The sequence below is a fragment of the Gymnoscopelus braueri genome (assembly GCF_963280865.1).
Source record: "Gymnoscopelus braueri genome assembly, chromosome: 6".
Lineage (NCBI taxonomy): Eukaryota > Metazoa > Chordata > Actinopteri > Myctophiformes > Myctophidae > Gymnoscopelus > Gymnoscopelus braueri.
This window is the reverse complement of record NC_137607.1, coordinates 45,894,065-45,912,239: the sequence shown is the minus strand read 5'-3', so window position 1 is coordinate 45,912,239 and position 18,175 is coordinate 45,894,065. Positions and strand designations below refer to the sequence as shown.

Here is an 18,175-nt window from a genome sequence, read left to right as displayed (position 1 = left end):
TGATTAGTGTCAGGTGGTGAAACTTTTATCACACCAAGAGTGTGAGTTGATCAAAAATGTTAATGGTATTACTTGTTACAGTACTGTAGAATGTCTTGATCTCAAAATGAGCATAAAAAAAGCATTATTTAACAACATAATGTTTGTTTGTAAGCCTAACTATTTCTAGGTAAAAACCTCCTATGTGCATCTATGTAGATAGGAGGTCATTTTTAGGTATAGATAGGAGGTTTTGGCATTGAACATTTTGAACTTGTGGTTAGAGGTTGTCATTGCTGCTTAGATGTGAACGTCCATGTCGTGATTTTTTAATAATTGCATATCAAAATCACACGTGAACACCGTGGCAGCCAACAAACCTGTGAGAATATTATGGTGTGTTGGTTGGAGGGTATAGGGTATGGGGGTGGGATGGGGTTTGGAGTTATGGGGTGTGGGAGGTGTGGGGTGGCGGTTGGGGGGTTATGGGGTGGGGGGTGCATGAGGGTTTGGGTGGGTGGAGTTTGGGGGTTGTGGTGTGCTGGTTGGGGCCATGGAGATCGGGGGTTCTGGGAGTGGGGGTAATGGGTTGGGTGGGATTTGGGGGTATGAGGGTATGGAGTGGGATGGGGTTTTGAGTTATGGGGGTTGAGAGGTGTGGGCTGGCAGTTGGGGGGTATGGGATTTGTGGGAGTGGGGGAGTATTGCAGGTGGTGGAGTTGGGGGTATAGGGTATGGGGGGGATTATGTTGAGGGGGGCATAGGCCAGTTAGGCCGGATCATATAGGATTGGGTCTTTGCGATGCGATGCAAGAGTGTGGTCTAGCCAACACCAACTCGGGACTCCTGAAGTGGGATGGGGGTTTGAGTTATGGAGGCGGAGATGTGTGGGCTGGCAGTTGGGGGGATGGGGTTTGTGGGAGTGGGGGAGTATTGCAGGTGGTGGAGTTGGGGGTATAGGGTATGGGGGGGTATGGTCTAGCCAACACCAACTCAGGACTCCTGAATCGCTGCCCTCCACACTCTCCTATCTAGCATCAGGGTCTTGATCAGGGTCTTGAGCTCTACAGTGTTGTTAGCTAAGCTGTTACGCCGAAGTTCATCTATGTAGGGTGGTGCACTTATTATCTTTCCTGGCTTTGCCCTGGGTTGGCTCCCATAGTGTCAGTTTGCTTGCCACTAGTTATGGGTGCCTGACGCAGTGCCCTGCCTCATCCTTCTCTCTCTGACTTTGTCTGTGACCCATGGTAAGTTACCGTAGAGGACCACATTTCTGATGTGGTCTGTCCATGTGACTAGTGCCATTCGTAGCATTCTTGTGTAGACTCCATCCAAGGCCCTTTCCTGTTGTGCTGTGACGGTCCATGTCTCAGCCCCATACAGCAGTACTGACACTGTAGCTATACGAACAGCCGCCTCTTGAGGTCTTCTCCCATGTCTGATTTCCACACTCTCCTCATCCCATGCAAGGCATTCTAGTCAAGTACCCCCTGGACCTTCAGGTCCTATTCCATTGAAGCAGTCCAGGCCCAAGTTATTTGAAGTCCTGGACTGCCTCGAGTAGCTTGTCTCCATCATTTGAACCATCTTCTCAGGAACTCAGTAGGCCCAGAGAATGTTCATCAGTTTCCCCCGGTGGATGGTGCCAAAAGCCTTTTGGAAGTCATGAAGGTGATCACCACTGAAAGATTCCGCTCCCTTACTCCTTCCAGTATCCTCCTCAGCACCAGTATCTGCCCGCCTGGTGTTCGCTCCGGGCGGAAGCCGTTCTGCGAGTTTCTCAGTACAGGGTCTGAGATGGGTCTAAAACCTGCGACTTGTGAGCTCAGGCTAATGCCTTGGAGGTGTCTGTCTTGGTGAGGTCGCCTGACTTTGGTACTGGATTGATGATCATTTTGCGCCACAGCTTCGGCAGCTCGCTAGACGTGTGTGCTTGATAAAATCCAACACCACCTCGTCTATGGGCACATACATCACTCCATCCTCCCTGCAGCTCTTGCCTCACTTGATAGTAGCCTTGGCCCTCTGGTACTCATCCATGGTGAATGATCTGTCTTCCATGACCTTCCCATACCAGACGGGAACATCGGATCATCCTCTTCTTCGGTTGAAGGAGGACTTTAGGAGTGTTTTTAAGTGCTGGTACCATGTTTCAACTCGTTCCTCTGCGCTTTCTCTCCAGAAGTCTGAGAAGAGCTTCTGCCAGAAACGTCATTGATGAGCTTCCAGCTCTTGCCATGCTTCTGGTTAACATGCACCTCTTTAATGTCCCTGATCTTTTGGGTCAGCTCCTGTTGTTCCAGTTGCATACACGTGGTATAGCTCCTCCTTCTTCCGCTTATATTCCTCCCTCAGACCCTCTCCCTTTTGGTCAGCGACAAAGTCCCTGTGTGCTGCTCTCATCTCCTCCCTGGCTTTGGTGATTCTAGGGTCAAGGCATCCGTCTTTCCTCCTTGCTTATAGGCTCTTTAAGACATTCAATGATCTTACATACTATTCCACTGTCCACACTGGACACAAGGTTGGTGATCCAGTTGTATGAGTTAGGGGAGTTGGAGGGCATGAGGGTTTAGGTGGGTGGGGTTTGGGGCATGTGGTATGCTGGTTGGGGGGAATGGGGGTTGTGGGAGTGGGGAGGTATTTCAGGTGGTGGAGTTGGGGGGTAGAGAGTATAGGGGGGATTATGTCGAGGGGTGCCTGGGCCAGTTGTTTTGTAGTCCACCTAATTGTATTCCTGTTGTCCTTTTTGTAAATTGTATTTGTAAGCACTTTTATTTTAGGTTCTTGCTGGGGACTGTTCTTAGCACATTTTTTGTGAGCATTGCCCTGCAAACTTGTTTTTTTTTGTTGAATAAAATAAAAAAGCATTCAATGCAACTCAGTGGTGTGTTCTACCGTGTTACGCTGTATACGCTGTATACAGTGCAGATTTTTTGGGGAAAAAGCGTATACAGTCTACCATTTAATCCATTGAAAACGGGCTAGCGTATACCCACGACCACGCGCATCTCGTGCAGGGAATGATTATCGTATACCTCCGGGTATACTAGACCACACCACTGATGCAACTGTTTGCAGCTGTAAATGTATGTATTTACAGCCAGTATTATTTGTCATTATTTAGTTATGCAATCACTTAACATTGAAGTGTAAAAGCTCCTATCTGCAGAATTATCCAGGAAAAGTGGGGAAAAACCTCCTATCTGCATTTGCTATATGAAATAAGTGTAATTAACATATAATAATGTAATATAGTCCAGACATCCAGAAACGGTGTATTATGTGATGGGTTTCATAAAAAAATAGCATTGTGCAAAAAAAATACAACATTTTGTAGTTTTCTTTTTCATTTTCCCAACAATGAACATTTTTCAGATAGGAGGTTTTGCGTTTTGGCCATCGATAGGTAGAATTGGTCAGTCTGTTGTGCAAATATAGAAGCATTTAGCAGCAGATATCAAAGTGTATTCAAGGTCATATAAATACATAATGCCTGTGTGACGGCTTGTGTCACCCAGACTGACACAAAATTGTTCTACAGACCCTTATCTTCAAATTAGAAGTCAGAACGAAAGTTTCACATCAATTTCAAATGACCCCAGTCACCCCACTAATGAGTCACTAATGTTCTGTACGGTGTTGGCGAATGATGTCCTCATCTTTTTGCATTCCTGCTTCATTGCTGCAATATGCTGACCTACTCTGTCGGTCTGCATAAACATACAAAACAGGAACTGACATTTCCCTTATCTTCAAATTATAAGTGAAAACGAAACTTCCACATACATTTCAAATGACCCAAGTCAACCGATTAATGAGTCTAAAGTCTCGTTTAGGTGTGTTGCTTATATACATTTGTTCCAGCTCCTAACAGACACAGTTATTGATTTTTCAGGAGGGACCATGAAGCTCATAATCCTAAATGACTACAACCAGGCGAGCGAGTGGGCTGCCAAGTACATTAGGAATACCATTTTAAAGTTCAGTCCTGGACCAGAAAGATACTTTACTTTGGGACTTCCCACTGGTAAGCAGTTCTTGCATATTCTCTATGTAGTGTCTAGTGGGTATGCAAAGACACTTGAAATGACATATTTTTGGGGAAGACTGAGCACTATTTGGGGGAGAACTGGGCAATAGACTACTTGGGGATATTTGGGCAGAAACTGGGAACTATTGTGGATATTTGGGAATTAGCTATTATGTGTTGGTGAACATTGTAATTTTGAGGAAAAGGCCTGGAAAAACAATTTACCTTGAAATTTGCGTTTCTCTGTGCCCACTTCATTTTAGTGCCCAATTTTATCCTGGGCCACTTAGTTTTGGTGGCCACTTCACATGTATTATTCTAGTGTAATAGGTTATATAAGGGTAATAATAATTAATAATAATAATGTAATCAATATGGTTATGCTTTTCATTCACATAATCTCTGTAGGAAGCACTCCTCTGGGTTGTTACAAGAAACTCATCGAGTATTTCAAAAAAGGAGAGATCTCTTTCCAGTATGTAAAAACATTCAACATGGATGAGTATGTAGGTACGTACTGACTGACCATTTTCTTGCATACATAATTTTTGTTATGGTGGAAACATGTGATATGTGCACTTTGTAATACTGGTAAATTGTAAATTACATAGGACTTCCCAGAGATCACCCAGAGAGCCACCATTCCATCATGTGGAACAACTTCTTTAAGCATGTTGACATACAAGCAGAAAACACCCACATTCTGGACGGCAACGCTCCTGATCTTCAGGAGGAGTGTGAAGCCTTCGAGGAGAAGATAAAAGCTGCTGGAGGGATTGATCTGTTCGTTGGAGGTGAGGAGGTCAAATGATTCCATCATGCAACCATAGTAACCAATTGTATAACACAGTGGTTCCCAAAGCTTTTAGCTGAAGACCCAAAGGAGAAATGTTATGTTTGCCCGGGACCCAGTTATGAAATACTTTTGACAAATTTTGGAATTGTTTTTAATTGATAAAAAGTTGTGATTTCTTTGTTAACTTTAAACCCTTTTCAAATATATATATATATATATATATATATATATATATATATATATATATATATATATATATATAGTAATTATATATATAAATGAAACGGAAAAAAGGAATATATTTACCCAGACAATGGGTCCTGACCCACTGTTTGAGAATCAGTGGTATGACACAAATAAATGAGCACATTATGCGTTCTCCATGACAGGTGTCGGGCTAGATGGACAAATCGGCTTCAATGAGCAGGGTTCCAGTCTGGTCTCCAGGACCAGGGTGAAGACGCTGGCCAAAGACAGCATCCTGGCCACCATGGCACTGACTGCGGGCATGGGCACCATCATGGACGCCAAAGAGGTCAGGAGATTAGATTTGAACAGTGGTGTAAAGTACTTAAGTACACTTTTGAGATATTTTTACTTTACTGGAGTATTTATTTTGCTTCTGGCCACGTGGGTTCCTTCCCATACCAAAATGCATGCATGTAAGGGACATACTGTACATACCCTTACCAGTGCTCTAGGTTATATAATAGTTTTTCATTTTTCATTTGCTTTTCTTTTTCTTTCGTTTTGACTTTTTTGCTTTCAATTTCAGTTTAGTTTTGATTCGTTTTTAAATGCGTTTGCTAGTTTAGTTTAGTTTCTGTTTTTAGTTTTGTTTTCACTAGTTTTAGGGTTAGTGTTAGTGTTAGTTCTAGGGGATATAGTCAGGGGCGAGGTTCCAAAAGCTCAGATTTAAAAAAAAATAGCTAATCTACAAGCTCACAATGCATCGCGATGCGTCATGTTGTGAGCTTGTTATTTTCACTATTTTTTAAGAAAAATATTGACAAATATTGACAAAGACTTAAACTAAGGACAATTTCTCTATGATTTAGTTAGTTTTAGTTAGTTTTGTAAACATACACTACAATACAGTTTCAGTTAGTTTTTAGACTTATTATAATAATAGTAGTTATTATTGTCTCCGCCAGGCCGAAAGGCATGGCGAGAGAGTATGTTTTACCCTCCGTCCGTCCGTCCGTCCGTGTGTCCTGTCCTGTGTGTTACCAGCTAATCTCCGGCACCGTTGGCCCGGTTGCTGCGAAACTGTGCACACACACTCCCTGGATGCCAATTCAGAACCTCTTCCTCAAATTTTTCACATGGGCCTGTTATAGCGCCACCTGGAGGCCGATTTGTGCAAAACCCATTTTTTTTACATTACTCCTACAGATTTTATCCAAACGTCATGCAAATCGGAACGTCATGCAAATCTCTATAGTCATGTGATCAACACGGATCTGTCCAATTTCCCATATTCCATCCTCATTGGCTAAGGTTCGCTTCCAAAATTTGCAGGATTGGTCCGTTTTGAACAAAATGCCTCAAATCATGAACGCAGCTTGCGATTTCCGTTAAATTTCACAAACACATTCCCACTAGGCCAAGGAAGAAATGCCACCCTTTTTCACATTGGCCTGTTATAGCGCCACCAGCAGGTCTAATTTAGCAAAACACATTTTTGGAACAAAATGCGTCAAATCATGAATGCAGTGTCCGATTGCCGTGAAGACCTTTTCACATTGGCCTATTATAGCGCCACCAGGAGGCCACAATAACGTACCTGACCTGGCGGAGACCTGTGCTCCGAGGAGCACTTTCCCTAGTTATGATTCATTCTCTCCTCAGGTCATGATCCTGATCACTGGAGCAAACAAGTCCTTTGCTCTCTATAAGGCCATGGAGGAGGGTGTCAATCACATGTGGCCGGTGTCTGCGTTCCAGCAGCACATGCAGGCGGTGTTGGTCTGTGACGAAGACGCCACTCTGGAGCTGCGGGTCAAAACTGTCAAGTACTTTAAAGGTGAGGCTGGGTCATTTATGGGATTTTTCTGGGAGTACTTTTAACGTCGATTCAGGCTTTTGTGAGCACACCAGACAGTTTTTAAGTTGCTTGATTCAGTATTTAGATATTTGTTATTCATTTAAAAAAAAATAAAAGTCCAGAAAAATGTTAAAACAATTATGAAAAAAGTAATTGAAAAAACAGCCCCCTCACGCATTAGAAGGACAATGTCAGTCACCAGAACCAAGGTGTTTTCATCTAACATGGTAAAAATGGAGTTTGAAGTTACAATGGGTTTCTATAGGAAGGGGGCGTGCCTGATAACATGAATATCAAATATCTAAATACTGAATCAAGCAACTTAAAAACTGTCTGGTGTGCTGTGCTCATAAAAGCCTGAGTAGACGTTACATTGACCCTAAACATGTTTGAAAGTGTATCCCTGTAAAAAAACGCTATGAGTCATAAAATCAACGTTTTATGGCCGTGCCGGGCCGCTTGAGGCCACCTTCAGTTCCGTTTATGGCCCAAATCAATGCCACTTAAACAGGAATCATAAACAATGTGCTGATATAGGACTAATTAGGCCTCCTGTTTTCACACTTACTGTACGTAAAATAATCTTGGTTGCGCAACGCAACCATGATGAGCTCACAATGAGGCGCAGAGCCTCATTGTGAGCTTTTGGATGTAGATCTGTTATATTTTCTGAATGATCATCACAGAATAGGGACGCAAGGATGTTGTTTTTACTGTTCACAGCATTCCTCTGTTGACACCCGTGGTTTGTCTGGTTTTCTGTTAAGGTATGATGCATGTACACAACAAGCTGGTGGACCCACTACCTTCTATGTCCAAGAGGAACTGAAGGACCTCCTCTTTCTTTCTTTTTTTATAACTTATTTTGAGATTTTTCAGAGAAACATTTAGACAAGACTACAACAGACAAGACAATGTATGTACATACAAATTGTGTTAACATAATCATAAAAGGGTGAGTGCCAGTAGACACATTTATAATAATAAAATATAAAAAATAAATGGGAGAGGGGGGAACCCAACAAAACCCCTAGCTCAGATCCCACCTCCGCGATGGAAGGAGGACAACACTGTGCAGCGAGAAGGGCCCCACGGCCCTGCAACCCCCCGCCACGGACTGGAGGTGCCAGAAACCTCGGCCCACACCAAGTTGTGCACAAGTTTTATGCCCAATACTGTGGGACTGTAATTATTAATTAACTGATAGGTTTTTGCTTTGTGAGCGGTCATTACAGGGGCCTTTGACGTTTCCAATTTGTATGGTCTTGCTTTGTATTCCTTCTTTTAATAAAAAAATATTTAAGTTCCACTTTTCTAAGTACTAGTGTGTTGAAATGGTAGCAGTGGAAAATAGTTTGTATTGGCCAGTGCGCTCAATGCTATATATCAGAGCGCACATGCTAACTTTCCAGGAATAGAAAGCCTGAAGTTTCTCTGAAAAGTCGTCCTTTAGTTAGTAAAAATATTTTCACTATTTTTGAATGACACCATTGTGCGACAAAGTATAGTAGGGATAAAGTGGTTAATGAATGTGTTGATATATAAAAAATAAAAATAAAAATAAACGTATTCGATCAACCCAAAAAAAAAGTAAGAAGTTAAGTAAGTAACTAAGAAGCTAATACAAAAGTGTAAATGAGTCTGACCTCTGTGAGAGCCCTAGAGTGCCCTCCGGTGGTGTAAAGGTGTCAATGCCACAGGCTTCACACTACAGTCCCTAGGTGTGTTCAGAAAACACTCCATTATACTGTGCCTGGTTTAATGGGCCAAGGTGATGTGATCTCTATTATCACCAAGGGTCTCCAAGCACTTCAATTTCCGCAGCAGCAAGTGTGTGTGTGTGTGTGCGGGGGGGGGGGGGGGGGGGTGGCACTCATAAAGTGGGGCTAAGCGATGGAGAGAAGAGGGGAGGAAAAAACAACCTTTAGGCGTGTGTGTGTGTGTGTGTGTGTGTGCCTAAACAACACACTGAGTGCACACGTCCAACACAACTCACGTGTACATTTCCTCTCCGTTTGTCTCTCACGCACGCACGCACGCACGCACGCACGCACGCACGCACGCACGCACGCACGCACGCACACACACTCACACTCACACTCACACTCACACTCACACTCACTCACTCACTCACTCACTCACTCACTCACACACACACACACACACACACACACACACACACACAGTCCAATCAGAACAGCAATATTCATAAATGTTACAGTAACTTACAGGTATATTTGTAAGCAGAGCAGGTCCTGAGGGCGTCTATCTGTGCCTCATCATGAAGCTGCAGCATTTCACTGTCCTTCTCTTCTGCTCTTTGGTGTGTTCAGTGCAGTGCAGTAGCTGACTGTTTGTCCATCAATTGTATGTATACCGGTCCCACAGTCTGTGGTGGACGAAGTACTCACATGTTTTAAGTATCGATACCACAATGTAGGAATACTCTGTTACAAGTAAAAGTCCAGTATTAAAAATGTACTTGAGTAAAAAGTACAAAAGTATCCTATACATGTACTCGTCATTATGCAGAAATGTCCCATTTCAAGTTTTCAAAATGTATAGAAATCTTTAGAAAATAGCAGATCTACAAGCTCAGCTTGTAGATTGGCTATTTTCAAATAGCCAAAATATATAGGGATGAAGTAACTAAAGTTTTCAAATGGAGTAAAAGGTACAATAGTTGCCTCTGAGATGTAGTGGAGTAGAATTAAAAGTATTGAAAATACTCCAGTAAAGTAAGAATTACTACTTAAGTATTGTACAATACTCAAGTAAATGTACTTTACTTTCCACTACTGCCCACACTACAATGGTATACTGTATGTATTTGGCTGTTGACTCCCATTATGGAGGGATTTTGTATTTATGTTTTTATTTTATATTTTATCTACAAGCTTGCAACTTGAGCTTGCAGCTTGTAGCCTGTGTGCTTTGAGATTGGCTATTTTTGAAAATCTGAAGCCTAAAATAGGGTAAAGTGGACAAACTAAGTTTGACTCATTTAGTTGGGGACCCCCTTGTACCCTCTCAAGGACCCCTAGGGGGTCCCAGGACCCCACTTTGGGAACCACTGCTCTAAATAGACGAGGTGGGACCTGCTGTTGTGTTGACTCAGTCTTCAAAAGACTCATTAAGCCCGGTGACAAGCTTTACTTTGACTTCTAAGCCTCTAATACCCTGCATAATTACTCCTGCAATTAATTATTCGACTGATGTTATTGTTTTTTCCCTCGTCGAGAATCGAGCTAAGAATGACTGCATTCCGCAATTACACTGCATGAGAATAACAACACACTGACACATACAGTACTTTATCTGTCACCAGTCAGGGCTGCTGAAACAGTCTGGTTCAAGGCAGGGGTGTCCTCACGTCGGCCTCAGGTTGTTTCTATCTTTAAAGGGACTACACCATGAATTTTAACTTTTTCTTCTTTTTTGTGTGTTTTTGGTCTCCCCTACCTCTCTTCTATCCTCAAAAATACCCCAGTTTGAACACTCAGGCTTTCACAGCAAATCTGTGGTTTTCTGTAAATTGGTCTAAAAACAGGCCAAACTGATTTGGTCCCTGACGTGACGTCATGTCAGGGAACAATTCCTCCCGTTTTTCAGTTCCAACAAAAAAATAAAAAAAATAAAAAAAATAATGTTTTTCTTATTTTTTTGTTTTAATTTTTCCACACAGAACCAGGAGATAACATGCATACAAACTGGCTCAATAGTGCCCCGTGCCAAACAGGACAATGTGGTATTGCAGGTGAAAGTGCTTTATAAGCCAGAGAGAAGTTAGTTGGAATGAGTATATCTGAGGCTTGATTTAGGCTCAAACCTTTTGAAAAACGTTTGAGGGACATAAACAATATGATATTAAATATTATTATTATTTTTTAAATTCATGGTGTTATCCCTTTAAACAACATTGTTTTAAAGATAGATCGTTGCTAATAGAGTTGATAAAGGGTCGTAAATCCTACTCTATGTTAATTAAAACTATTTGTAGTTAAACCGCTGAAAACCCAGTGTAAAAAGGATGAGACGAAATCAAAGACAGACACAGGCCGGTTCTCAAATTAAAAGGTTGACATTGTATTAAGAGAAAGAATCAATCCACGAGGCACCGTACAGCAAAAATATCTCTCTGCCATTACAAAGACAGGCAATAGTATTTATACACAAGTTGGAGTCCGGACATCAGATATGAGGTGGATCCTAACGATTGGTTAAGACCCTCAGACGTCAGATCATATTGGATGAGCTGTCAGGCATCAGGGTGTCATCATAATAAGTTGTTGTTCATCTTATAGTATCCTTGTGTACATCTTATGGTTTCATAAACAAGTTATCCCTTCGATATCATAGGACATGTGGCAGGTTTATCTGTGACAGGGTGACAGCTGACAGAGTAAATTAGTGACAATGTCAGGTCATACAGAGATATAGGTCGTGTACAGAGATACAGGTCATTAGGACATTAGATCACAAAGCGTTGACCAAGACATGTTTTTACTGATTGGAAACCTATGGAGCCGGCCCCAGATAGCTATGGAGCCAGCTACATGGCCTTGGTAGGGAAAGTATAGTAGTTACAGAAAGCATGTTTAAAGTACAGGCCCAAAAAGACATCACTATATTAATTTTGACTGGTTAGATCGATAGTTCTAGATCATATCAATCTGGTCCACAAAACATATATATTTCTAACTCCATCAATCCCAAGTTCTTGTGGGCTAGATTGGTAGATAAGATGACATCGAAAGAAAATGTAATTAATTAATTAATATATAAGGAGACGGACGTTCAGATACATGTAGACTTAAATATCTTTTTAAATTGTATTAAAGGACTATAAGGGCAAAAACAAATGGTTATGTATTCAGATATAAGGGTTCACTTCTTTAAAAAAAACTGTACTGTTTATTAATTTGGAAGCCAAATGGTTATATTTCATGAGTAAATAATCAGCGTTAGTAGGATGAAATCTTACATAGACTTATAGAATAATTAGAATGGTAAGTGGGTTCTATATGCTGTTAAATGAGAAAAATGACATCACCTCATAAGTTCCCAGAATAAGGTATTATAATTATAAACAGATCTGTCAAACCTTTCTTTATTTTTAAGGCCATCCCTTTGCAGGATGGCAGGATCTGAATTTATTTAACTTTTAACTTTTCCTGAAAATCCCACAATGTATGTACCACCAGGAACTTTAGCCAACATAGTCTTGTTTCCAAGAAGCTTGTTGTTGTTTCAGGTCCCGCCCCCAAGTGTGTATAGGCTCAGTCGAATTTTAGCCCTACTTCTCCTTGAAGCAATACTGTGGGTAGATATTTTAACCCTAAGCAAAATAATTTATGGCGGGAAAAACTCACGTGATGCCTCTTTACTCACACAGACAGACGTATAGGACCTACTTTTCCTCTTTGAGCAGAGGAGAGGCTTCTGTCACTCAATTTAACCAGGAAGATTATTTAATCTGTAAATGAATTAACCACAGAATTACTGTGTGTAGAAAGTGTACATGAAATGTATTTGACAAAACATAAGTAGTTTAAAACAGTTAAGAACTATTTGCAAAATATAATACAACGGTTGTCCATCGGAGTTTTAGACCCTCAGTCTCCCCTGGGGAGGTTTTGTATGGGGAGGTTTTGTAAACTTCAATGACTCCTGGGGCAAGATCTGAAATGGATGAATGTGACTAAGACTGTAAGTTAGTATTTATCGTTAAATGACTATGATAAAAGGACAAAAAAACCACATCAAAAAGATATTAAGCAAATCACATTTAAATCCAATATTCACATTTAAATCAAATATTCACCAACTCCCTCCTCTTGACACAATATATATTCCATATATATAGTGTGTCAGAGAATGAATTTGCTGTAAAAAGTTTATAATTAAAATATTTAAAATTAAAATATAACAATGAAAAATAAGGAATAAACATCTTTGTTCTGAAGATTATATTGAAATGAGATAAAAACAGAAAAATAGCTTTTGAAAATTAGCAAATCTACAAGCTCACAAAAAATCTTAAGTTACAATGATAAAATACTTTCAAAACTTTTAAAATAAATAAAAATGACTTTATAATAAACTTAATATTATAGTTAATGTTTCCCAATATTGATATAGAACAAATTGAATCTTATTAGGGTTAATTTAATTGTTTTAAATGGAATTCACTTGAGACTGTAGCTGGTAGGATGACGTTGCCATGGAAACGTGTCTAACGTACCACAAAGCTAACACTTCCTGCTGAAGGAATTATGGGAAATGGAGTCTCAGACCAGAAAGAATTATGGGAAATTGAGTTTTAAGAGACCAGAGTGACCATTTTGGATGGGCGAATGACGCTAACTTAATGATTTGTCACTGACAGATCCTTGGAAATTTTTACTTTGTTCTAACTGACTGGAGAATGAGGGAAAAAAAAACATTTGTTCATTAATACATACAGACATACCGAACATAGATATTTCAGCGACAAACTAATTTTGGAATGAAAAAGATTTTAACCTGTTTGGTTTACTTATTATTTTAAATTATATTCAAAATATTTAAAAGAATTTAAAACTTATTTTTTAAGGCAAACATAATTATACTGATGGTTCAAGGAATTAGAACATAAGGTTAAGGCAATGGAATATAAAATGTATTGTTTAAGGCATTTAAAACTTATTGTTAAAGCTCAATATATTAAATGGATGGATGATTTAAATCTACAGTGGTCAAAATAAAACAAACCATATAAGACAACAGGCCCCCACCCGTCAAACAAAGCCCTCTCAGTGGAGTATCGGACGAATTGGTAGAACACGTGCAGGCCCCTACCCGTCCCTCTTAGTGGAGTATCGGACGAATTGGTAGAACAGGCCCCTACCCGTCCCTCAATGGAGTATCGGACGTATAATTTGTAGAGGACAAATCCCCTACCCGTCCCTCAATGGAGTAATTTGGACGTATAATTTGTAGAGGACAAATCCCCTACCCATCCCTCAATGGAGTAATTTGGACGTATAATTTGTAGAGGACAAATCCCCTACCCATCCCTCAATGGAGTAATTTGGGTTGAATAATTGGTGGATGGAGGGGTTGTATGGTCTTATTAGTTTAATATCTAACCTCTGTCCTTTTTGATTCATGATCTGCAGCTCATGAGTCAGAAACGGAGTTTGGCTAGTATTAGTGACTTTTGGATTGATGTCAAAATAAAGGAAATAATATTAATAAGATAGGCGGACAGTAATAAACTGATATTATATATATATAGATAGATATTGCTATAAGGGAGTCACGGTAATTGGAAGGAATGGGTTAAAGTTATATTGAGCCCAATGGCCCTCACAAGTTCAGAATGTTCACTTTTTTTCTACCCTCGAGCCACAAATGGCTACGCTCGTTCTACCCTTCTCTTACCTCCTTTCCAAATGAAAAAAAAATATATATAGATGGTAATATTTTCATCAATTATAAAATAAATTAAAAAAATGTTTAAAAACTTTCAAAACAAGCCTTCATAATATTATAGTATTAAAGTAGTCTCTGTGAGCCATAGCCTACTTTGTTATGAGAACAGCTCTGAACAAGAGAATGTAAACAGATAAGACACGGGAGAAGTGAGAGGCTGTATTGGATAAGGGATTGAGAGAACCTATGATGAATTTGATTATCTAATATACTTAGTAGTGGGTAAATTGACAATGAGTATTTTAGTGTACTCTGGGAATCTAACGAAATATCTTAAGATGTTTTATTTTTATTTTTTTAAACCGACTGAGCAAATTGTACCAGGATTCATATTAATGTGTAAATCTTATTTTATTATTATTATTATTATTATTATTATTATTTTTTTTTTTTATTTTTTTTTAAGTTTCAGAGGAGCACAGGAGGCGTAAGATGTTAAAATGCACCTTACCTCTCATTGTGATCCCCCCTGAAACCCACTGACCTCTGATCCCATACGGTCTTGGGTCACAAAAAAAATCAGTAATTTGTATCTGAATGGATCTCGGCTGCCTTCTTCCGGGGTATGTGATGCTGTGAGGCATAAGAGCAGACATGCATAGGTTTTTACAACAAAATACTATAGGGTGGAATTTTAACATGAAGTCAAAAAATGATGAGTTGATCAAATAAACAAAAGGGTGGGATCTGTTATGCCAGAAAATATTTCCCCGTCGCCATAAGCAGAACCCCCTCTACCAAAACAAAATAAAAAACTAAACACTAACGAGAAAAGAAAAAAAAAAAACATTAGATATATAACTTAAAACCAACCCATCAGAAACTGGACTAATTAATGCCAAATAATCAATTATTATTAATACGCTGGTGCGCTCTGGGTGTCGTGGAGGTACAGGTGCCACAGCAGAGAAGGGGAGGGCATCCAGAGCACTGCAGCGTCATAGGTCATAGGTGGGTGTACAGCCAAGGCCAGGGCCCCAGAACCAGCAGGGAGGATAGACACTAAACACAAACAAAGCAACATTAGTGAACAACAGTGGTATGGGGAGTGCGAGCACATACTGTAACATCAAGGACTAATTCTGTATATATTTGAGTAAAATTTCTGTTAACAATTGAAAGTGGGACCCATATAAATGGGAACAAGACAACAATGTGAGAGATTAATACTAATGAAAACAGGACAACCAATGGACAACCAATGTGAGAGATTAATACTAAATGGGTTAACAATCTGAATCGTCGTTGGTAAATATAAATGTAACAGGTATCAGATTATTTCATAAATACTATATTGACACGTATATGAACCTCTAATTTCAATTTTATGAAGTGAGTGGGCTAGGGTAGATGATTCCTGTTGCTGGTGGCGAAGGCCCAGCGGTGTAACCCGGGTGTGTTATATTACCTTGATTTGGTTGGCTTGGCACTTGAGTACATTTACTTTGTGACCTTCCACCACTGAACCCCGTGCAGGCGGTTATCTTCCTTGTTTAAATTCCTAAGCAGGACAAAATCTCTAAACAAAGTGCTCACGGAGCAGACTACACAATCCACTGACATGTTCTTGGGTCCAAGTACCAAAAACAAAAATGGTATCGGAGTGGAGTGAAACACCAACGTGAGAAGTGTTTAATAGGCAGCCTGTCCCCATTCACAATTTTTTCCTTTGAAAATAGCAGATCCACAAGCGCGAAGTGCTTGAGATGAAATAGCTTGTGAGCTTGTAGATCGGCAATTTCCAAATGGCTGAGCTGTATGCAGGGCTGATTGGATGAGCTGGTTTAGTGATACAGAGGTTGCCTGGATTTAAAAGTGGCTGTTTTCTAGAAAAATGGAATGAAATCAAAATATTAAAGTTTAAAACTGAAAAATTATTGAATGGTGTATCTGGATTATATTATGATACTATAATAATTCCCCTCTGATTGGCACACACGGAAAATATCTGTGTGTGTCAAGGTTTAAATGATCTAAAAAAAGTAACAGCTCGGCGGGGGGAAAAAAATTTTGGCTCCAGCTGCTGCAGTTTACTCCAAGGTGAATTTGATAAGACCAGGGTGTTGGATGGAGAGAGAGTTTATATGCACAGAACAATGGCACAATGTAACTCACAATGCAAGACAAACAAACAAACAAAACATGTACATAGAGTAAATAATAATAATCAATCAAAGCATAAGCTGTCAACGCAGGACCCTATACAGGAGTGTCCGCTTTGGAACCTTATGTGGTAATAAAATAAGATAGTCTGACATCTATCTTGGGAACACGCAATTTCGCTGTGTTCCATATATCAAATATAACTGTGCAGGCCCTCACACGTCCAACAAAGCCCTCTCAAGTTGAGTATTAGGAATGAGTAGGAGGTGAGGGACACGAATCTATTAATATATCATGTATAGCCAGCAGCGCTACCGGTGTATACGGCCAGAAGTAAAGGCTAATGGTGTGAACGTATTATACAAACACCCTTGTGCAAGCACCAAGACCTCGCAGCAAAAACCCAGAGGGTGAGCCACGGGGAAATGATGAAACAAATATGTTTGTATAAATAAAGTATGGATCCAGTATATGTATGAACATATACAGAGCGGAGCATACTTTCTTGTGTGCAGCACACCAAAAGCAATCAACAAGCATTAATTAAAACAAAAACAACAATACTAATAACTTTAAAAAAATATATATATGTATATATACAAGTACGGCCAAATGAGCCTTGTGTTAAAGTTAATACAATGTCAAAAATATAAGGCATGGAACCGAACCAAAAGGTAACCTGTGTCTTGTAGTCAGCTGGACGGAGAATCCCCACACGTTTGAGGAATGTCTGTGAGCCGCTTGTCTCCAAAAACAATATGTGAAAAAGAGGCTGAATTCTAAGATAGCTGACCGGGAGGAGTCGTCCGGAGCCCCTCAGAGTCGACCGTGAAAAAGAAAGATGGGAGAAAAAAAATCAAAATTTTTTAAGGCTGATTCTAAACGCACCGTCCGAGAAAAATAATAATAATAATTATGATAATAATGTCGGACAGGCCTTTAACCGTTCGAGGGACCAATTAATAGAGTTGATAAAGGGTCGTAAATCCTACTCTATGTTAATTAAAACTATTTGTAGTTAAACCGCTGAAAACCCAGTGTAAAAAGGATGAGACGAAATCAAAGACAGACACAGGCCGGTTCTCAAATTAAAAGGTTGACATTGTATTAAGAGAAAGAATCAATCCACGAGGCACCGTACAGCAAAAATATCTCTCTGCCATTACAAAGACAGGCAATAGTATTTATACACAAGTTGGAGTCCGGACATCAGATATGAGGTGGATCCTAACGATTGGTTAAGACCCTCAGACGTCAGATCATATTGGATGAGCTGTCAGGCATCAGGGTGTCATCATAATAAGTTGTTGTTCATCTTATAGTATCCTTGTGTACATCTTATGGTTTCATAAACAAGTTATCCCTTCGATATCATAGGACATGTGGCAGGTTTATCTGTGACAGGGTGACAGCTGACAGAGTAAATTAGTGACAATGTCAGGTCATACAGAGATATAGGTCGTGTACAGAGATACAGGTCATTAGGACATTAGATCACAAAGCGTTGACCAAGACATGTTTTTACTGATTGGAAACCTATGGAGCCGGCCCCAGATAGCTATGGAGCCAGCTACATGGCCTTGGTAGGGAAAGTATAGTAGTTACAGAAAGCATGTTTAAAGTACAGGCCCAAAAAGACATCACTATATTAATTTTGACTGGTTAGATCGATAGTTCTAGATCATATCAATCTGGTCCACAAAACATATATATTTCTAACTCCATCAGTTGCTGTCGGGCAGAA

The 18,175-nt window shown here is 40.0% G+C and overlaps 1 protein-coding gene across 2 annotated transcripts; it reads left to right on the top strand.

Moving 5' to 3' along the window:
- Nucleotides 1-3,882: 3,882 nt before the first annotated feature.
- On the top strand, nt 3,883-7,681 carry LOC308087321 (glucosamine-6-phosphate deaminase 1-like; the record flags this gene model as incomplete). Of its 2 annotated transcripts, XM_080431098.1 has the most annotated exons (6): nt 3,883-4,006; nt 4,418-4,519; nt 4,621-4,803; nt 5,195-5,340; nt 6,657-6,831; nt 7,620-7,681. In XM_080431098.1, 6 exons carry the CDS (start codon nt 3,883-3,885, stop codon nt 7,679-7,681), a joined length of 792 nt encoding a protein of 263 aa, XP_080287224.1. The 2 variants fall into 2 exon arrangements, with proteins under 2 accessions (XP_080287224.1, XP_080287225.1); XM_080431099.1 differs by lacking the exon at nt 4,418-4,519.
- Nucleotides 7,682-18,175: the final 10,494 nt, after the last annotated feature.